Source organism: Bufo bufo, chromosome 6 (genome assembly GCF_905171765.1).
Source record: "Bufo bufo chromosome 6, aBufBuf1.1, whole genome shotgun sequence".
Lineage (NCBI taxonomy): Eukaryota > Metazoa > Chordata > Amphibia > Anura > Bufonidae > Bufo > Bufo bufo.
Genome location: NC_053394.1, coordinates 9552271 through 9575798, shown reverse-complemented (window position 1 = coordinate 9575798; position 23528 = coordinate 9552271). Strand labels below are relative to the sequence as shown.

At 48.6% G+C, this 23528-nt stretch overlaps 1 protein-coding gene across 2 annotated transcripts; it reads right to left on the bottom strand.

Moving 5' to 3' along the window:
• Positions 1–228: 228 nt before the first annotated feature.
• Positions 229–19963, bottom strand: ZDHHC6 (zinc finger DHHC-type palmitoyltransferase 6). 2 transcript variants are annotated; one of them, XM_040436657.1, is made up of 11 exons: positions 18136–18296; positions 15290–15660; positions 12230–12321; positions 11988–12147; positions 11285–11446; positions 8918–8971; positions 4651–4818; positions 2282–2323; positions 1905–2050; positions 1770–1816; positions 229–1439 (listed from the first exon to the last, which is right to left on the bottom strand). In XM_040436657.1, exons 2-11 carry the CDS (start codon positions 15554–15556, stop codon positions 1339–1341), a joined length of 1239 nt encoding a protein of 412 aa, XP_040292591.1. In that variant the 5' UTR covers positions 15557–15660; positions 18136–18296; the 3' UTR covers positions 229–1338. The 2 variants fall into 2 exon arrangements, with proteins under 2 accessions (XP_040292591.1, XP_040292590.1); XM_040436656.1 differs by lacking the exon at positions 18136–18296 and adding an exon at positions 19859–19963 and having other exon boundaries at positions 231–1439.
• Between the last annotated feature and the right edge of the window lie 3565 nt (positions 19964–23528).

The window sequence follows — 23528 nt, the reverse complement described above, 5'->3', positions numbered from 1 at the left end:
TCTTTTGATATCATCTGCTGTAGATGGTGGGAAATGCAACGTATTCACAATTTTAAGTTTTTCCACAATTTTTAGATGCAGCATTTCGTAGACTGGTGATCCTCTGCTCTTTTTATATCCAGTCACGAGACTTAGTAGCAAGTGTGTTTTTATTAGCACCGTTTACTTTTAATAACTTTGAGATGTGTTTTTGAGTTCTACGTTAGATAATTTTTTCCCTATGAAATAGTAAAATCTCACTTTCATCATCCGATGTGAATAAAATACGGCTCTGCGAGACCTGTAAATTATTGTATTCTGTTTTTATTCACATTTATTTACACAACTTGTTGTATGTAGAGGTGTTACCCGTCATTGTAATCCTGCCTGTAATGATGAGGACATGAATGCAAGGAAGTGATCTCCCTAGAAACCTATTATGTGCAAAAAATAAACCTAAGATTTTAATATAAATTTTGATCAACATAAAAAGTTGACTTAACCTATAGGTCACTTTCTGACAATATATTTATTTAAAACAGTGCAGTATTGGAATGTCATGTTCTGAAGGTTTGCTACATCGTATCAGAGTAAGGTCTCATTAGGCGTGCACTACCTCCGCGTGGTGAAGAGCCGTGATACAGCCGCCACAGACTTTTATGATACCGCTGTGACTTCAGAGGCTTTATTTCTATTAGATTCCAGCAGAACCTGGATGCTGCATTATAAGCCTATGGCGTGTGCCACTACGGTGCAGGCCCTACCATCTGCATGAGGCCTGAAGGACCCTACAGAGCCTGGGTCAGCAACCTCCAGCTGGTGTCAGACTACTCCTCCCAGCATGGCAAACTCAATTCTATGGAGGTTTTAAGACGTTTAACGCTTGGCTGTTGACGTCTCCCATCGAGGATTGCCTAAACGGACACATTGTAACAAGACATCAGCTGTGTGTCTGCAGATCTAGAAAAGGGCAAAGTTTTATTCCAAGCTTCTAGGTGTAAACAAGATTGTTCCCATTTACTGACAGCAAGCAGGGATCTTGAAAGTGGTGAGGAACGGAAACACAAAATATATTCTAAAGCTGCAGAACGTTCTACGAAATGCTGATTAACCGGCGCATCGCGTCCCGCCGGTCCGTACATCATGAGGATGACATCCCACATAGGCTGGCTGTGGGGAGCAATGCAGGAGGGGTATGAACCCCAAGACAACACTATGTGGGTGCACTTATAGTCTGAAGACACAGTATGGTTATGGAAGAGGTAGGTTACATTTATGAATGGGTCTATAACTGCAGCTAGTAATGTCTCGATAGCTCCCCTTTAAGATCTGTGATAACTAGTAATGCCTAGTTTTTTGCTATCTGGTCTTCTTCTCATCATCTGACTGGTCGGAACCTGAATCGGACACGTACTTCGCCACACATCTTCGGGGGAACCAGCCCCTAATTCGGATTCCATCTGAGGGGAAAAAATATATATATAAAAGTAAAAATCAGATGATCTCCTCCAGTCACATCCAAATCTGCAGCGGAGCTGATCTTCCGTAATACAATTCACTCAGGTGCCCTGCATTGTGAGTGACTGAAGTGATAACATTCCTAGATTATGAAACTATGTCCTGCACCAGAGCATACTCAGCCAGCAGGGGGCGACAGTAAACTGTGACGTTTTGCAGCCTCAAGTAGGAAAATGCAGCTCTGGATGTGACTGGAGTATGAGGGATGATGTAATTTAATAGCTGTACAATGCAATCAAGGCTGCTCTATATGATATGTGGATTCCACTTACCTGGAGGGAGATCGCCCTCGATTATCTTGTCTCCGTACATCCATTGCCTGTAAGACAGAGCCAGCATTTACTCTACTCCCGCTCGCCCAGGGGCCTGTGCCGTGTGCAGATGGCGGAGGTGGCAGAGGTACTTACTTCAGGCCTCGGGTAGCTAAGACGAGGTCTCCTTTGTGCAGCTTCATCCGCGGCTCCTCAGTGCAAGGTGTAGTAAAGAAGGTGCGGATGCCTTTGGTAACGGGACAGCAGGCGCCGCTGTAGTCCTCCACCGCTCTGTACCTCACCTAGATGGGGGACACAACGAATTTACACCCATAAGAGCCCCTCCTGTCAAACGTGAGGGCTGCTTTTACGCATCAGCTGGACCCCCCCTCCAAGACCTCAAGAGGTCCAAAGAAGTCCATCCCTTTAACAACATACCCCAACAGATCCCCCCTCAGCAGACTGCTTAATACTTCTGCATGAGCAGACCTGAATATCAGGCCCAAGATTTAGGAAGACATATCCGTACTCACACTGCGCACGCGCTTGTCTGCTTTCTGTTTCAGCTGCTCCACCTGAGAAAAGAATACGCATAAGAAGCAATTACAAGAAGTCAGAGATCTGCCAACACAAGAGAGCGAGCCTCTAACGAGAAGCCACCACTAGGGGGAGTTCACTGAAGACAGGTCTACTACTCTATGTAGAGAGCTCCCCCTAGTGGTGACTGCAGACAACAGGGTCACCTAGCTTTAAAGGGGTTTTCCGAGACATTTAGGATATGGCGACACTGGTCGCAGAACATGTGTCGCGGCAAGGATAGCAGAGTAGCAGCGGTCCCATAGAAATAAACTATTTGAGAAGGCACAAGCGGCGCGGGGCTTCTCTCTGCTCACCAAACGTTGTACACAGTGTAACGTCTGCGCTCGGTATCACAGCTCAGCCACAGATGAATGTGACACGGCAAGGCCTAGGGCCAAGCTGTGAGAAGGTCGCAGCGCTGCGGCGAGGGCCGGTGCCTTCTCAAACATCTGAGCGGCGGGGGTCCCAGGTGTCGGTACCCCACAATCAGATACTGAGGATAATTCATTACTAGAGAGGTCTCAGAAAACCCCTTTAATACAAATATCGATGATAACACATTAGTAACCTGTTGCAAGCAATTTTAAGATGTCGCAATTTCAGTGCGACTTTTTCGTAAAGACGTGCGACTTTTTCGTAAAGACGTGCGACTTTTTCGTAAAGACGTGCGACTTTTTCGTAAAGACGTGCGACTTTTTCGTAAAGACGTGCGACTTTTTCGTAAAGACGTGCGACTTTTTCGTAAAGACGTGCGACTTTTTCGTAAAGACGTGCGACTTTTTCGTAAAGACGTGCGACTTTTTCGTAAAGACGTGCGACTTTTTCGTAAAGACGTGCTCTTTTTGCTCTTGTGATGCATCAAATCTTTTCTGTTGAAGAAAGGTCTGGACTGCAGGCGGCCGGATCTGCACCCGGACTCTTCGTGCTGTTGTGATGGATGCAGAACATGGTTTAGAGACGTTGTCAGGATGGGAGCACAGATGGGTCAGCTGCCCACGCCATGGGCGCTAGTGCAACCATCACAGATGCAGGCATGTGCGCTGATAACAAGCTGGGTGCTCCCTCTCCGCTTGGAATCCGCAGGACACGGCCTCGGTGGTTCCCAAAAAATAATTTTGAATGAATTGATCTGACCACAAAAGTTCTCGATTTTGCCTCAGTCCCTTTTTAAGTGAGCTTTGGCCCAGAGGAGACGGCGGCTCGTCTGGATCGTGGGGACGTACGGCGGCTTCTTCTTTGCACGATTCAGCTTTAACTTGCGTTTGACGATTGCACGGCGAACTGTCACGGACGGCGATCCCTGGACGTGTTCCTGAGCCCGCGCAGTGATTTCCGGTACGGAATCTGCCGCCTGAGGGTCTGTAGACGACGAGCATCCAATACTGACCGCCGACCTTGTGCGCTGCGCACACTGATTTCTCCACATTCGCTGAATCTTTTGATAAACTATTTGAGACGGCACAAGCGGCGCGGGGCTTCTCTCTGCTCACCAAACGTTGTACACAGTGTAACGTCTGCGCTCGGTATCACAGCTCAGCCACAGATGAATGTGACACGGCAAGGCCTAGGGCCAAGCTGTGAGAAGGTCGCAGCGCTGCGGCGAGGGCCGGTGCCTTCTCAAACATCTGAGCGGCGGGGGTCCCAGGTGTCGGTACCCCACAATCAGATACTGAGGATAATTCATTACTAGAGAGGTCTCAGAAAACCCCTTTAATACAAATATCGATGATAACACATTAGTAACCTGTTGCAAGCAATTTTAAGATGTCGCAATTTCAATGCGACTTTTTCGTAAAGACGTGCGACTTTTTCGTAAAGACGTGCGACTTTTTCGTAAAGACGTGCGACTTTTTCGTAAAGACGTGCGACTTTTTCGTAAAGACGTGCGACTTTTTCGTAAAGACGTGCGACTTTTTCGTAAAGACGTGCGACTTTTTCGTAAAGACGTGCGACTTTTTCGTAAAGACGTGCGACTTTTTCGTAAAGACGTGCGACTTTTTCGTAAAGACGTGCGACTTTTTCGTAAAGACGTGCGACTTTTTCGTAAAGACGTGCGACTTTTTCGTAAAGACGTGCGACTTTTTCGTAAAGACGTGCGACTTTTTCGTAAAGACGTGCGACTTTTTTGTAAAGCTGCTTACTGACGGATAAACTGCTACCGTCAAACCACATTTATTACAGTCTTAAAGGGCCGGTCATAAATCGGACTTGGCTAAAACGGACTTTAGCCATATGTGAAAGTGGAGCGAGCGGTCAGAGTAATGATAAATCTGGCCCATTACGTCTTCTGGCACGTCCAGTTGGTATCCCCTCCAGTTCTTACCGTCAGTGTGTACCGATGACATCGGTCGCGGACTTGCCACTCTATTCCGTCCCCCTCCGGAGAACCAGAGCCGGTGAACACCTGCCGGAAGTTGCGCCACCTGCTGCCCAAGTCGTAGGGGAAAATGAAGGTCTCGCCTGTCTGGTAGTACTGAATGCGGTCCTTGGCCTGGAAGCAGAGGGGGTGATCGTTAGGGGGCGCAGTCTACGCAGATTACACTGTGGACTGTGTACCTTACGCACACAAAGAACAGACGACATGCCGTGGATGCAAAATGTTGATTTCTGCACCGATTACCTTCACTTTACTTCTGCTGTAAGAGACTGGGGATTGTCCGCTCGTAAATACGGATGGAAAATCCACAAGAGCAGATGGGACGTGTGAACAGACCCTTATGCTGGAGAAAAATACTTCATTCATTCGCATACAGGAATCCTGCTGCAGCTTTTATCCCACACAGGACAATTCCTTTAATCTGGTGGAACGGGGCCCGAGAGGCGCCAGAGGTTAAGTATATAAAACGTATGAGCACACGTCTGTAGGCGCCCAACTAGCGAAAGGGGCAAGTCTAACATTACTGTGCCGCTAACCCTGGCGTACCACTAACTAAAGGCGTATTACTAACTTACCACTAACCATAGGTGTGCCTGATGCAGTGTTATTGACGTGCGGATTTGGATAAAGTATGATTGATTTAAATGTATTCATATCCTATTGTCATATAATGTACGGTTAATCTGAATTGGCTGTATGTAAAACCTTTAATCATAATGATCTGATTAAAAAAAAAAACAAAAAAAACATAGGTGTGCCACTAACCAGACATACCGCTAACCACAGACATACTGCTAACCACAGGCGTATTACTAACTACTAACCACAGACATACCGCTAACCACAGGCGTATTACTAACTACTAACCACAGGCGTATTACTAACTACTAACCACAGACATACCGCTAACCACAGGCGTATCATCTACTACTAACCACAGACATACCGCTAACCACAGGCGTATTACTAACTACTAACCACAGACATACCGCTAACCACAGACATACCGCTAACCACAGGCGTATCATCTACTACTAACCACAGACATACCGCTAACCACAGGCGTATTACTAACTACTAACCACAGACATACCGCTAACCACAGGCGTATTACTAACTACTAACCACAGACATACCGCTAACCACAGGCGTATTACTAACTACTAACCACAGACATACCGCTAACCACAGGCGTATTACTAACTACTAACCACAGACATACCGCTAACCACAGGCGTATTACTAACTACTAACCACAGACATACCGCTAACCACAGGCGTATCAACTACTAACCACAGACATACCGCTAACCACAGGCGTATTACTAACTACTAACCACAGACATACCGCTAACCACAGGCGTATTACTAACTACTAACCACAGGCGTATTACTAACTACTAACCACAGACATACCGCTAACCACAGGCGTATCATCTACTACTAACCACAGACATACCGCTAACCACAGGCGTATTACTAACTACTAACCACAGACATACCGCTAACCACAGGCGTATCATCTACTACTAACCACAGACATACCGCTAACCACAGGCGTATTACTAACTACTAACCACAGACATACCGCTAACCACAGGCGTATTACTAACTACTAACCACAGACATACCGCTAACCACAGGCGTATCATCTACTACTAACCACAGACATACCGCTAACCACAGGCGTATCATCTACTACTAACCACAGACATACCGCTAACCACAGGCGTATTACTAACTACTAACCACAGACATACCGCTAACCACAGGCGTATTACTAACTACTAACCACAGACATACCGCTAACCACAGGCGTATTACTAACTACTAACCACAGACATACCGCTAACCACAGGCGTATCATCAACTACTAACCACAGACATACCGCTAACCACAGGCGTATCATCTACTACTAACCACAGACATACCGCTAACCACAGGTGTATTACTAACTACTAACCACAGACATACCGCTAACCACAGGCGTATTACTAACTACTAACCACAGACATACCGCTAACCACAGGCATATCATCTACTACTAACCACAGATATACCGCTAACCACAGGCGTATTACTAACTACTAACCACAGACATACCGCTAACCACAGGCGTATCAACTACTAACCACAGACATACCGCTAACCACAGGCGTATTACTAACTACTAACCACAGACATACCGCTAACCACAGGCATATTACTAACTACTAACCACAGACATACCGCTAACCACAGGCATATTACTAACTACTAACCACAGACATACCGCTAACCACAGGCGTGATACTAACTACTAACCACAGACATACCGCTAACCACAGACATACCGCTAACCACAGGCGTATTACTAACTACTAACCACAGACATACCGCTAACCACAGGCGTATTACTAACTACTAACCACAGACATACCGCTAACCACAGACATACCGCTAACCACAGGCGTATTACTAACTACTAACCACAGACATACCGCTAACCACAGGCGTATTACTAACTACTAACCACAGACATACCGCTAACCACAGGTGTATTACTAACTACTAACCACAGACATACCGCTAACCACAGGCGTATTACTAACTACTAACCACAGACATACCGCTAACCACAGGTGTATTACTAACTACTAACCACAGACATACCGCTAACCACAGGCGTATTACTAACTACTAACCACAGACATACCGCTAACCACAGGCGTATTACTAACTACTAACCACAGACATACCGCTAACCACAGGCGTATTACTAACTACTAACCACAGACATACCGCTAACCACAGACATACCGCTAACCACAGACGTATTACTAACTACTAACCACAGACATACCGCTAACCACAGGCGTATTACTAACTACTAACCACAGACATACCGCTAACCACAGGTGTATTACTAACTACTAACCACAGACATACCGCTAACCACAGGCGTATTACTAACTACTAACCACAGACATACCGCTAACCACAGGCGTATTACTAACTACTAACCACAGACATACCGCTAACCACAGGTGTATTACTAACTACTAACCACAGACATACCGCTAACCACAGGTGTATTACTAACTACTAACCACAGACATACCGCTAACCACAGGTGTATTACTAACTACGAACCACAGACATACCGCTAACCACAGGTGTATTACTAACTACTAACCACAGACATACCGCTAACCACAGACATACCGCTAACCACAGACGTATATCATCTACCACTAACCACAGCTCTCTGTTCTTCCTACTCTCCGGATTTGGTACCAGGACTTCTGGACTATCAGACGAGTTTCCGCATTCACATCATTTTATAGCTCTTATGTTTTATAACTCGGGTCCTATTGACACCAGATTATTCTGCCGATCATATAACACGTGGCTCTGCGAATCGCTTGCGTCGTGTCAGGGATTCTTTTGATTGTTGCCTAACGGGGGTCAAATTCCAAATTGCACCGTAAATTAGTCATGTGACTTCAATGCAAAATCAAGAGTTAGAAATATTGTGCATATTTTTTGGCTGCGCAAATTAAGTCACTGATCAGCCCCAGCACAAAAGCAAAAGTGGCAACAGACCACCTGCAGGCAAATGCTCCTTATGACTGGGTTCACACCCTGCTCTGCTGCTGCCATTTCTGTGCTGCCCCTATTTCCTCAAAGGCTGCGACTACCTCCGTACTTTACACTGCAGCTCTGCTCCATTAGTGCACAGCTATGATCAGTCACTCCATAGCAGCATGGCCTGTTGGTGAATGAAATACCCTCCTGCCTTTGGTTGCTGCAATGTCCCTCTCCCATGCTTTACACTGCAGTTCTGCTTATCCAGAGTGACTACTGTGTAGAACTACAAGCTCGGCGCAGAAATCCGATTATAATCCGCATAAGAAAAGGACGACGCTGCAGCATATAAAAAGGGGGGCAGACACATTGCTATTGCGCCAAGAGCTAATGTCCACAGTATAATACACAATGCCAATGACGCCATAAAGCGCGGACATATGAGAGAGTCCTGGCGCTTTAGGACCGGCATTAACCCCTTACACCCTGCCACACAAATAAAAAGTTGCAAAACCAAGAACTATTCAGCCGGATGCCGACAGCAGCATTAATCCGATCGGCCATTGTTCTCGGCGTCCCCGGCACGGGAGCTATTGTTGGAAGGGGAAGGGGGGGGGGGGGGGGGCGCGCTAATGACGGACGTACCTTCTCTTCGATCCACGATTCAATGGAGGTTTTATTCCTCAGGATCACTTTCATCTGGAAGCACACAATACATAATGCATCAGAATGATGGCCGTGCAGCGAGCGGCGGCATTTTATTTTTCATTTGGCGGTACAATGAGTGTTTTGATCGGTCGTCAATCAGCGGCTGCTGCACAATGCGCCCCCCCGGGCGAGCGCCGTGCCTCCAGTGTGCATGGGGGAGGCTTTGTGAGGGACGCGCGTGATCTTCTCAGCGTGGGCTCCTCTCTTTTGTATGTCATTTAACTGGCTGAGTGAAATCAATTACTCCATAATGAAGGCATCAATGGCCGAGCAGAAGACGGCACAAGGTGCATGGCGGCGACGGCGGCGCTCGCGGTAATGAGATCTGATGGGACGGGCTTTGTTCTGCTATTGTGTGGACGGTTTAAACAACAGAAAAGGTGCATTTATCAGAGCCGCGGGGCCAGACGACTGTGTACAGAGGGAAGCCACAACGACTGTCATTCATCTGATGAAACAAACCGCCAACCATGTGCGAATTTAAAGGGTTGCGCCATTCGTATCTACAGAATGCTTAAAGGGATTGTCTGAGCGTTCAAAAAGTTGAACTAGCTGCAGAAAATAAGACAGGGCTCCGGTGGTCCTGCCGACCGTGGCTTATTTTCTTGCAGTGGCCTCAGCGACGATGCTTGCGTGGATGGCACTAGACCGCTGCAATTGGCTGCAGCAGTCACATGGATATAAGACGCATCATTACTGTAGGAAGGCAAACAAGGCCCGTGCAGGACCACCGGGGCTGCAGCGGGAGGGCGTATTATGACGCGAGTAATGGTTCCTCCTCCACCTTTGGGTAACCTCTTTAAAGGGGTTATCCGATACTGAAAAATGTCCCCCATATGCCGGGGCCCCTCACACTGAATATACCTGGCTCCCCGCACCGCCGCTGCCTCTTCTCCCCGTGCGTGGATGAAAACATCCGGTGTCGGGGGGCGGGAGCAGCCAATGGCAGGCGGGGACAGAGACGAGCTTCCCTAGCATGCGCCGCTCCTTGTCCCCGCCTGCCCCCGCGAACGGGGAGAAGCAGCAATGGCGGTGGACAAGGAGCGGCGCAGGGAGCGAGGTAAGTAGATTCCGGCCTATGGGGGACATTTTTTAGTCTAGGAAATCCCCTTTAATCCTTGTGTGATGAAAACTCCTGCAACATTCTAATGAGCTTTGTGTATCAAGTCATCAACACTTTCAGGATTTCTGATTGCTGTCATTGAATCTGAACACCCGAGGCTGAAAACCCATGCAGACCTAATACATATCACAGCTGAGGGTTTGTTACAATTATATCCAGTCTTGACAACGCTCTATGAGCTAACCACATCAGCAGGATAAGTCTCTGTTTGTTACAATGTATCAGTGCAGGTAAAGTGTATCAGTCTGGAGTCCATGCTGGAAAAAAAAAGGGACTGTCTATACTGGATGCTACTGTAACAAACCCTCAGCTGCAAGAAGGATAAGGTCTAGACCAGGGATCTGGAACCTTTGACTTGAGCTCTGGTGAAACCTACAACTCCCAGCATGCAACACCCGCTTGGCTGTTCTTAGAACGCTCATAGAAGTCAATGGAGCACGCTGGGAGTTGCAGTTTCACAACGTCTGTTGAGCCCTGTCTAGACTAAGTTTTCTGTCTTTAAAACAAGAATGCTCCAATTCACTGACAGCAAGCAGGAGAATGAAAATTGTGAGGAATCAAAGCAAAAAAAATACCGAAATGTAGTAAAACTTTTCCGCCATAGTTCGGCTTCTTGAAGAAAAAAACTCATTAACTGCTGTTTAACCCTTTCCTGCAATGTGGCGTATGGTGTAAGGTAGTAGTTTGCACACAGTGGTGCACGTGTATGGTGCAGTGATGGCGTGACCCTACAGTGATGGCGTGACCCTACTGCGACAGCCAGGATCACAGCCAATTCCAATCTTGGCCGTTTAACACATTAGATGCCACAAGTGGTTTTACAAAGAGGCGGGGGCTGCCTCTCTAAGCCCACTGGTGGTCTGCAATGTCATTGTGGGATCCCGATGGATTGCCATGGCAGCCGGGGGCCTAACAAATGCAATGGATGTGAAGCTATAAGGAAGGCTCAGCTCCTACGCTGTACAGTGCCGTCGAGGGAACTACCACTCGCCAGTGTCGTAAATGTATGGTGCAGGAAGGGGTTAAAGCAGCAGTTTATTGGTTTTCAGCCTCAGAATAAGAAAAAAAATAAATCGGAAGGACTGTTCGACTTTGCCCTTATGTTTATGGTCTCAAGGCATTACACGACCATTAAATAATACGCAGTTTATACGGGAAACCAGCGCGAACCGGCAACGCACCTGAATGCAGAAGAGCATCCCCACAGCGATCGTCGTGCCGAGGGCCAGTCCTAAGGCAAACAGGGTAACGGCAAAGGCAGAAATACCAAAGGGGACGATGGGAGCCGGCTCCCGCCGCGCCATGCTCATGTCGATCTTCACCGAATTCCACCCAAATGAGACCTAAAAGAATAAAAGGAAATGACAAGGTTTAAAGGGGTCCTCTCATTTCAGCAAATAGCATTTATCATGTAGAGGAAGTTAATACAAGGCACTTACTAATGTATTGCGATTCTCCATGTTGCTTCCTTTGCTGGCTGGATTCATTTTTCCATCCCATTATACACGGCTTGTTTCCATGGTAATGACCACCCTAGAATCCACCAGCGGTGGTCGTGCTTGCACACTGTAGGAAAAAGCACCAGCTCATGAGAGCTCCCACGCTCCCGGCCTCCAGAGAGGCCGGTGCTTTTTCCTAGTGTGCAAGCACGACCACTGCTGGTGGATTGTTGAGTGGTCATAACCATGGATGGAAAAATTAATACAGCAATATGGAGAATAACAATACACTAGTAAGTGGTTTGTATTAACTTTCTCTACATAATAAATGCTGTTCTCTGAAGTGAGAGGACCCCTTTAAGACTGGGCCCCACACAGATTACAGGAGCAATTCAAGGGCCACAGAGAATGTGTGAGCTATGAGGCGACACGGACCCGGACTCACCCTGTTGTACATCTGCGTGTACATGGTCATGATGAAGACGTAGGAAGCGTGGATGCATCCGAGGGGCGCCAGCAGCAGGAACAGCGTGAAGGAGGAGTGATTGCGGTGGCCGCAGCAGTTATTGATCCACGGGCAGTGGTGATCCATCTTCATCACGCATCTGATACACAAGAAACCAACAACTGACTAGAGCCGAGTGCAGGCGGCGTGTCCCCGGGGCCCCCCGTCCCCCGTGCTACTACCTGTTGCACTTGCGGCAGTGGTGGGAGCGCGGCGCCTTGTACCCCTCGCACACCTTGCAATACTGAAGAAACCTGCAGTCCTGGGCGTTCTCCTTCAGACACACGGAACACAAACACGTTAGACTTTTCAGAGGGCGAAGAAATACCATAAAGCCAGCGTATTTTAACCCCGTGAGGACAGATAAGAAAAAAATAAAATAAAAGACAGTCTCATAACTTGTAGCTGTTGGAGGCTTGGATTCCTGTGGGATGGGTTGCACTTTATGCGTTTAACCAGGAGGCGCTACTGAGCCCCGAGAGCACCGCCGTACTAGAGAGCAGCGTCCACAGCGCAGGATATTAATGGCCTGCTCTCCCGACTCTCAGGGCCCCCACCAGTCTGAAGGGGCCACGACGCACGTGGGACCTCTTCATGGTTTACCCTGATCTGTCTACTTATTAGCAACGGTATAAAAAGCGGTTTTATTTCTTCAAAAATTGCTACCTGTACTTGTAAAAAAACTCTCAAAGGTTTTGGTTTTTGTGGGGGTCGGAGCGCTGACGTGTAAAACGAGGAACAAGAAGCGCTCACGGACAGTGCGGTCTCTCCTCGCTGCGGGATGAGCCTCGAGACAGGTTCATCTTCAGGAAAGGAGACAGCCCTCTATGTGAGCGCTCATCTCACTCTGACCCGCACTCCTCTAGACCTCTGAGAGTGTTTTCCAAGTACAGGCCACGCTTGGGCCACCTGCACACTGGGAGGATTTTGCGCAGTACAGCACCGGCGAACTCATATTTGACAAATGTCATTTAAACTAAGCATTTTATTTCTTAGGTGCGGAAGTGGACCAGTTGTGCGGATTTTAAGACCCAAAGCATGTCGATTGTGCGATTCCGCACCTTCTGTAGAGGGGTTTTCCCCATAGACTTTATGGGGGCTCAGAAGTCCCTCTGAAATGAATGGCAAGCGCTCTGCACAAGCGCGGCCGCCCTCCATTCATTTCTATGGGGCTCATGGACGTAGCCGATCCAGCACTCCCGTAAAAATTAATTGAGGGCGGCGGCACATGCAAGGTGAGTGATATGCCCAAAAATGTCCAAGATGGGAATACCCCTTAAGATGGTCTGAACTCCACTAGCTGTAGGCAGGTGCTCAGGTCGTTGCCTTGTCCTCCATGCTGCACACTGCAACTCTTCTCCATTAGGTTAGATCTACGATCAATGCCTCTAGTTTATCTATATTATCTGTTGAAGTCCAAGGTAATCTAAAATCCACCTCCTATCAGAGGCTCTGTCTCCTTCCCATGCTTTACACTGCAGCTCTGCTTATTTTAATCATCTACTGTGCCAATTGTAGGGGGAGCCGATAGCGGTAATGTAATCATAGAAGACCAAATTACAAAGAACTAAGGCTAGGTCTACACGACGACATTTCTCGCATGACAATTTTTATAATGGTAGTCTGTGGCGTCGCACTGCGACTGGACAGTCGCAAAAAATCCATTCAAAATGGATTTTTTTGCGACTGTCGCGTCGCAGTATGTCGCAGTGCGACGCCACAGACTACCATTATAAAAATTGTGGTGCGACATTAATGTCGTGCGACACGTGTTGCAGTGTAGTTGTGCCCTATGTGTCGCGCGGCACATGCCGTCGTGTAGCCCTAGCCTAAACCTACAGAGTGAAGACGGTGAATATCAGGAAACTATGACGCATATAAAGTAATGGGTGGAGCCTAAATATGGGGAGGAGCCTCAGTAACGAGGAGGGAGTAGTAATCTGCTTTGACAATAACAGGTTTTCTTTTGAGCTTAGAGTCTAATCCCTTAAATCCATAACGAGGCAACATCAGAAAACTGAGGGCGAGGACTCGTTTACAAAACTGCGACAAATCTCCAGTAACTCGTGAGGATTCATCGTGCATTTTACTACTTATACATTCCATGGGAAAGAGGCGGAGGAGGAAGAAGAGACGAGGGTCCGAGAGGCGGAGGAGGAAGAAGAGACGAGGGTCCGAGAGGCGGAGGAGGAAGAAGAGACGAGGGTCCGAGAGGCGGAGGAGGAAGAAGAGACGAGGGTCCGAGAGGCGGAGGAGGAAGAAGAGACGAGGGTCCGAGAGGCGGAGGAGGAAGAAGAGACGAGGGTCCGAGAGGCGGAGGAGGAAGAAGAGACGAGGGTCCGAGAGGCGGAGGAGGAAGAAGAGACGAGGGTCCGAGAGGCGGAGGAGGAAGAAGAGACGAGGGTCCGAGAGGCGGAGGAGGAAGAAGAGACGAGGGTCCGAGAGGCGGAGGAGGAAGAAGAGACGAGGGTCCGAGAGGCGGAGGAGGAAGAAGAGACGAGGGTCCGAGAGGCGGAGGAGGAAGAAGAGACGAGGGTCCGAGAGGCGGAGGAGGAAGAAGAGACGAGGGTCCGAGAGGCGGAGGAGGAAGAAGAGACGAGGGTCCGAGAGGCGGAGGAGGAAGAAGAGACGAGGGTCCGAGAGGCGGAGGAGGAAGAAGAGACGAGGGTCCGAGAGGCGGAGGAGGAAGAAGAGACGAGGGTCCGAGAGGCGGAGGAGGAAGAAGAGACGAGGGTCCGAGAGGCGGAGGAGGAAGAAGAGACGAGGGTCCGAGAGGCGGAGGAGGAAGAGAATAGGGTCAGAGAGGCGGATGGGGAAGAGAGGGGCCTGGCAGCTGCTCCCCTTCCTACTGAGAAGACCCTCGGCCATGCCCATTGAGCATGTATATAGAGGTGAGGAGGCTTAGCTTATTGTGGCTATAGACTAAGCATTATTATAATTTGATTATATCATGTAAAGTATTATTTTACTTCCAACCAGCACAGACTGCAGGTGGCAGCAGCTGGCCCTTATTAGGGGCCCTATTACAGATCTTGCATTGGAGCCCAGAAACTGCAGGTTACACCATTTTGGGCTACTAGGAAGAGGAAGACGGCAGCCGTGCGGGACAGATGAGTAAGTGGAGGCCGAGAACGGCCTCTAATGTGCCGAATATCAGAGCAAGGAAACCACCGCTGAGCAGACGACACAAAGGCCTTGGCGAGCAGCGGCCGATGGAAGTCACATCAGTAAATCTTACTTACCGGTTTCCATCCCAGAGGAACAAACCCGGGGCCGATGAACATTGCATTGAAGTAATTGTAAAGAATCATAACAGTCCAGTTAATAAGTGTGAGAAAATTAAGACTGCCGCCCGGGGAATCGAGGGGCCAATACCAGAGGATAGAATCCAGGACAGCCACAATGGAGCAGATTATAATGACCCCGAGGGCGATGAGGGGCCCCCAGTGACACAGTCTCTTCAGATCCCTCAAAGTCTCAAAACTGACAATCCAGTCCAGTTTAGCCATGGTTTCCTGAGGTAGAGACTTCTAGTCCGAGAAGTGCCGCCCGCTGCCTGCCGTCCTCAGATCACCACACTGCGCGCCCATACTTCTCGGAGCGAGCGTCCCACCTGCAGCAGAAAAAACAGGAGACGTTTGAGTTCCCCAGGTCAGACTTTTGTAAAGGATCTTAATGGGTTACTTCAGTTATAAGACTTTATCCCAATCATAGACGAGGGGTTAACTAGAAAAATCAACAGATGTCCGATTGCTGGAACCCCCCCCCCACGAGTCACGAGAATGGGGGTCCCATACCGCAAAATGAAGAGTGCCTGGTGGAGCAGGTGTCCTGACACTCCATTCATTCTCTATGGGAAATAGGTGCTGACGTGCCCAATGGAGAATGAATGGAGCGGCCTATTCACATTGTATGTACAGTGGTCCCGGCAGTCGGACACCCACCAGTCTAGGAGCTATCCCATATCATGTGGATAGGGGAGAACATTTTAAAACTGGAATACCCCTTTAAAGAAAACCTGTCAGGAGGAGCTGGGCAGACGGATATATAGTTTTCCTTTAGATCTCTGATTTCTTTCTCCGGCTGCACACGGATCTCATCATAGAGGGATTGCATTCCCTGTGTAAGGGCGGACATAGGCATTCTATAGCTGTCACCCCCCCCCCCCCCCCCTATACACATAGTGTACATGTTGGGCTCAGCTGGACTACATGTGTATTCAGTGGGGAGAAAGACACTTCTGAGAAGAAACGATTGAGAAAAAGTACTGACACAGGCCAATAATTCTCTCCCCCGACATCATCTGTCCGGGAAGGGTCGGGGGCGCCCCACTCACATTACACCGTCAGCGGACAATACACTAGTGTGTACGGGGCCTTAACTGTGAATAGAGTAAGCTGCACACGGGGGACGTGACATATAGAAAGAGCAGAGGCTTCAATGTTACTGAATCTTTCCCCACAAATGTTTATGAATCTGCTCAGCTCCTCCTGCTCTATAAACAGGCTGCCTGCAGACTGCACTGATCATAACTTACAGCTGTGTACATACATTACTTATCCTGCATTATACTCCAGAGCTGCACTCACTATTCTGCTGGGGCACTCACTGTGTACATACATTACTTACCCTGTATTATACTCCAGAGCTGCACTCACTATTCTGCTGGTGCAGTCACTGAGTACATACATTACTTATCCTGTACTGATCCTGAGTTACATCCTGTATTATACTCCAGAGCTGCACTCACTATTCTGCTGGTGGAGTCACTGTGTACATACATTACTTATCCTGTACTGATCCTGAGTTACATCCTGTATTATACTCCAGAGCTGCACTCACTATTCTGCTGGGCTCACTGTGTACATACTACTTATCCTGATCCTGAGTTACATCCTGTATTATACTCCAGAGCTGCACTCACTATTCTGCTGGGGCACTCACTGTGTACATACATTACTTATCCTGTATTATACTCCAGAGCTGCACTCACTATTCTGCTGGAGCAGTCACTGTGTACATACATTACTTATCCTGTACTGATCCTGAGTTACATCCTGTATTATACTCCAGAGCTGCACTCACTATTCTGCTGGTGCAGTCACTGTGTACATACATTACTTATCCTGTACTGATCCTGAGTTATATCCTGTATTATACTCCAGAGCTGCACTCACTATTCTGCTGGAGCAGTCACTGTGTACATACATTACTTATCCTGTACTGTCCTGATACATCCTGTATTATACTCCAGAGCTGCACTCACTATTCTGCTGGAGCAGTCACTGTGTACATACATTACATTACTTATCCTGTATTTGTATACTCCAGAGCTGCATCACTATTCTGCTGGGGCAGTCACTGTGTACATACATTACTTATCCTGTATTATACTCCAGAGCTGCAATCACTATTCTGCTGGTGCAGTCACTGTGTACATACATTACTTATCCTGTACTGATCCTAAGTTACATCCTGTATTATACTCCAGAGCTGCACTCACTATTCTGCTGGTGCAATCACTGAGTACATACATTACTTATCCTGTACTGATCCTGAGTTATATCCTGTATTATACTCCAGAGCTGCACTCACTATTCTGCTGGTGCAGTCACTGTGTACATACATTACTTATCCTGTACTGATCCTGAGTTACATCCTGTATTATACTCCAGAGCTGCACTCACTGCTGTGCAGTCACATACATTACTTTTCTGTACTGATCCTGAGTTACATCCTGTATTATACTCAGAGCTGCACTCACTGTGTACATACATTACTTATTCTGTATGATCCTGAGTTACATCCTGTATTATACTCCAGAGCTGCACTCACTATTCTGCTGGTGCAGTCACTGTGTACATACATTACTTATCCTGTATTATACTCCAGAGCTGCACTCACTATTCTGCTGGTGCAGTCACTGTGTACATACATTACTTATCCTGTACTGATCCTGAGTGACATCCTGTATTATACTCCAGAGCTGCACTCACTATTCTGCTGGTGCAGTCACTGTGTACATACATTACTTATCCTGTACTGATCCTGGGTTACATCCTGTATTATACTCCAGAGCTGCACTCACTATTCTGCTGGTTTACACATACAGTGACATCATGATGTGCTGCACACCTCTGTGAGGTCACCAGAGAGCTGAGCGCTGGGTTTCCAGTAGTAGTAGACATAAACCGCCCAGTACAGGAAGAATCCTCTCGTCTCTTTTGCTGACATTCCTTGCCCTTGAGTCGTCCTCGAGTCATAAAACATTCAGCTAAGCAGAAGGACCACCCTGTGAGCGCAGTAATGAGGTGTGGGTCACTCAGCTTTCCTGGACCCCTGACGGGTAGATCTGCCCGGCTGATGTTGCCCCTGCTCCCTTATCACTTGCCCAGTGATCAGATATATTATGTGTGAATTCACATCTGCAGTGCAGCCCCCTCTGTCTAAACCACTTAGATGCCAGGTTTGCTAATGACAGAAGCATGTAAGGGGTTAAACGTCCAGGATCAGTCATGTCCGCTGCAGGCACACAACCCCTGCCCTTAAAGGGATTGTCTGGTTTTCTCACATTGATCCTCAGTGTCAGATCGGCGGGGGTCTGACTCCCGGCACCGCGGCCTTCTCCTCTCCGTTTACCTGCTCACCTTCGACATTGCAGCGGCGGAGCAATGTACTCATGGCGGCTCCGTCCCATCGCTGCTGCGATCGATGGGGTGCTGAGAGTCAGACCCCCGGAAACCAGATAAGGGTCCTAGCAGCCGCGCTATAGTCTCTGCAGACTTTAATTTATTTTTAGCAAAGATACACAAGGTGTTTCAGTCTCACCTGACAGTCGGACCGAAACGCGTCCTGTATCTTGTTTGCTGAAAAAAATGAAGTAAAAGTCTACCGAGACGGCAGAGCGGCTGCTGGGAGTTGTCTCCTATCATGCTGCGCCACTAACGGATTGGGAGCCGAGCAGCGTGTGTACAGAGAGGTCATCAGTATCAGAACCGGGCGCACCCCTTTAAATCATTTTAGCATTGGGGTTCAGACACCCCCTTTAAGGTGTAACAAAATTGAGAAAACAATGGTATAAAAGTTTGGTGCAGAGAGGTGTAAGCTGCGTCCAGCCGAGAACCTGCCCCAGGGTGCTTTCATTCCTCACCACCTCTGCTTGCTGTCAGCAAACCTGCAGCATACATTGTAGAGGCTGACATGTCCCACAGACGTCAGACAACCTTCTAATAGAATTGGATTTCAATTCTAACATCTCTGCTTGCTGTCAGTAAGTGAACGAGCACAATGCGGATGTCTTGGTAAAATCAAGAGGGAATCCAAAGCAAAAACCACACTGAACACGTAAAACGGAGCGAAGGCAGATTGTGCGCTGGAACGAGCGGCTGGGCAGACGCTGCGTTAGGTCAGTGCGTCATCATCTTCTGTCAGGACACGTCACCCAGCTTTCCTGAGTCTGCTAATACTGAGAGGACTCTGGGTGATGTCCAATGTGTCCCACAGCTCCCACTAACGTCACCCTGCTCTCCCAGACTGCGGAGCGGCCAGGCTGCACTCAGTATCCTGGGAAAGCTGGGTCAGGACCAGGGCGGCTGCTACCACATGGCAAGTACAGGAGGACACACTCCCAGGACAGAGGGATGCCGTACTGTATATCTGGGGGTGGGAAAGCTGGGTGACTGGTAACAATGGGATCCCACAGACTTGACTAAGTAAATGTCCATTCTCTGAAGGGACAGGAGCAGTTTCTATACTGGACGTCATTATACCCCTCCCCCACCGCAACTCATAACGACAAACCCCCTCCATACCTCATTCCACCCGGCGACTGACAAGAACTCCCATCCTCCACACGGCTTCCCTGCTTCTCCAGAAAATACGAGACACACTTCCGGGTTGTGTTTCTTCTAATGTCGCTCCTCCAGGAACAAAGGCACAGCAACTTCTGCCCGGCAGTGATTGGTTCCGACCACAGCCAGTCCTCTCCTCCAGTCCAGCCCCCGGCACACACAGGCTCCTCCCGCCCAGAACACGTGATCTGTAAAGGAGGGAAATAAGAAATTGCTTATGTCAATGTGTCCTCCACAGAGACCCCCATAACAGTGTCATCCACAGATCCCCCATAACAGTGTCATCCACAGAGACCCCCATAACAGTGTCATCCACAGATCCCCCATAACAGTGTCATACACAGATCCCCATAACAGTGTGTCATCCACAGATCCCCCATAACAGTGTCAGCCACAGAGACCCCCATAACAGTGTCATCCACAGAGACCCCCCATAACAGTGTCATTCACAGAGACCCTCATAACAGTGTCATCCACAGAGACCCCCATAACAGTGTCATCCACAGAGACCCCCCATAACAGTGTCATCCACAGAGACCCCCCATAACAGTGTCATCCACAGAGACCCCCATAACAGTGTCATCCACAGATCCCCCATAACAGTGTCATCCACAGATCCCCCATAACAGTGTCATCCACAGATCCCCCATAACAGTGTCATCCACAGATCCCCCATAACAGTGTCATCCACAGATCCCCATAACAGTGTCATCCACAGAGACCCCCCATAACAGTGTCATTCACAGATCCCCCATAACAGTATCATCCACAGATCCCCCATAACAGTGTCATTCACCGAGACCCCATAACAGTGTCATCCACAGAGACCTTATAACAGTGTCATCCACAGAGACCCCCATAACAGTGTCATCCACAGAGACCCCCCATAACAGTGTCATCCACAGAGACCCCCATAACAGTGTCATCCACAGAGACCTCATAACAGTGTCATCCACAGAGACCCCCATAACAGTGTCATCCACAGAGACCCCCCATAACAGTGTCATCCACAGAGACCCCCCATAGCAGTGTCATCCACAGATCCACCATAACAGTCCCATCCATAGATCCCCCATAACAGTGTCATCCACAGATCCCCCATAACAGTGTGTCATCCACAGATCCCCCCATAACAGTGTGTCATCCACAGATCCCCCATAACAGTGTATCATCCACAGATCCCCCATAACAGTGTCAGCCACAGAGACCCCATAACAGTGTCAGTCACAGAGACCCCCATAACAGTGTCATCCACACATCCCCCATAACAGTGTCAGCCACAGACCCCCCATAACAGTGTCATCCACAGATCCCCCCCCCCAATAACAGTGTCATCCACAGAGACCCTCATAACAGTGTCATCCACAGAGACCCCCATAACAGTGTCATCCACAGAGACCCCCATAACAGTGTGTCATCCACAGAGACCCCCATAACAGTGTCATGCACAGAGACCCCCATAACAGTGTGTCATCCACAGATCCCCCCATAACAGTGTGTCATCCACATATCCCCCATAACAGTGTCAGCCACAGACCCCCCATAACAGTGTCATCCACAGAGACCCCCCCAATAACAGTGTCATCCACAGAGACCCCATAACAGTGTCATCCACAGAGACCCCCCCCCATAACAGTGTCATCCACAGAGACCCCCATAACAGTGTCATCCACAGAGACCCCCCATAACAGTGTCATTCACAGATCCCCCATAACAGTGTCTTCCACAGATCCCCAATAACAGTGTCATCCACAGAGACCCCCCATAACAGTGTCATCCACAGATCCCCAATAACAGTGTCATCCACAGAGACCCCCATAACAGTGTCATCCACAGAGACCCCCCATAACAGTGTCATTCACAGATCCCCCATAACAGTATCATCCACAGATCCCCAATAACAGTGTCATCCACAGAGACCCCCCATAACAGTGTCATTCACAGATCCCCCATAACAGTGTCTTCCACAGATCCCCAATAACAGTGTCATCCACAGAGACCCCCCATAACAGTGTCATCCACAGATCCCCCATAACAGTATCATCCACAGATCCCCAATAACAGTGTCATCCACAGAGACCCCCCATAACAGTGTCATCCACAGATCCCCCATAACAGTATTATCCACAGATCCCCCATAACAGTGTCATCCACAGATCCCCCATAACAGTGTCATCCACAGATCCCCCATAACAGTGTCATCCACAGATCCCCCATAACAGTATTATCCACAGACCCCCATAACAGTGTCATCCACAGACCCCCATAACAGTGTCATCCACAGATCCCCCATGACAGTGTCATCCACAGAGACCCCCCCATAACAGTGTCATCCACAGAGACCCCCCATAACAGTGTCATCCACAGAGACCCCCCATAGCAGTGTCATCCACAGATCCACCATAACAGTCCCATCCATAGATCCCCCATAACAGTGTCATCCACAGATCCCCCATAACAGTGTGTCATCCACAGATCCCCCCATAACAGTGTGTCATCCACAGATCCCCCATAACAGTGTATCATCCACAGATCCCCCATAACAGTGTCAGCCACAGAGACCCCATAACAGTGTCAGTCACAGAGACCCCCATAACAGTGTCATCCACACATCCCCCATAACAGTGTCAGCCACAGACCCCCCATAACAGTGTCATCCACAGATCCCCCCCCCAATAACAGTGTCATCCACAGAGACCCTCATAACAGTGTCATCCACAGAGACCCCCATAACAGTGTCATCCACAGAGACCCCCATAACAGTGTGTGATCCACAGAGACCCCCATAACAGTGTCATGCACAGAGACCCCCATAACAGTGTGTCATCCACAGATCCCCCCATAACAGTGTGTCATCCACATATCCCCCATAACAGTGTCAGCCACAGACCCCCCATAACAGTGTCATCCACAGAGACCCCCCCAATAACAGTGTCATCCACAGAGACCCCATAACAGTGTCATCCACAGAGACCCCCCCCCATAACAGTGTCATCCACAGAGACCCCCATAACAGTGTCATCCACAGAGACCCCCCATAACAGTGTCATTCACAGATCCCCCATAACAGTGTCTTCCACAGATCCCCAATAACAGTGTCATCCACAGAGACCCCCCATAACAGTGTCATCCACAGATCCCCAATAACAGTGTCATCCACAGAGACCCCCATAACAGTGTCATCCACAGAGACCCCCCATAACAGTGTCATTCACAGATCCCCCATAACAGTATCATCCACAGATCCCCAATAACAGTGTCATCCACAGAGACCCCCCATAACAGTGTCATTCACAGATCCCCCATAACAGTGTCTTCCACAGATCCCCAATAACAGTGTCATCCACAGAGACCCCCCATAACAGTGTCATCCACAGATCCCCCATAACAGTATCATCCACAGATCCCCAATAACAGTGTCATCCACAGAGACCCCCCATAACAGTGTCATCCACAGATCCCCCATAACAGTATTATCCACAGATCCCCCATAACAGTGTCATCCACAGATCCCCCATAACAGTGTCATCCACAGATCCCCCATAACAGTGTCATCCACAGATCCCCCATAACAGTATTATCCACAGACCCCCATAACAGTGTCATCCACAGACCCCCATAACAGTGTCAT

Bases quoted from the DNA above. Each gene is read 5' to 3' on its own strand.
- ZDHHC6 (XM_040436656.1), bottom strand. From the start codon at position 15,556: ATGGCTAAACTGGACTGGATTGTCAGTTTTGAGACTTTGAGGGATCTG. The intron at 2,051-2,281 runs GTGAGTACGGAT...TCCCCCATCTAG, and splicing joins CAGACAAGCGCGTGCGCAGT to GTGAGGTACAGAGCGGTGGA. The intron at 1,440-1,769 runs GTAAGTGGAATC...TTTTCCCCTCAG, and splicing joins CGAGGGCGATCTCCCTCCAG to ATGGAATCCGAATTAGGGGC.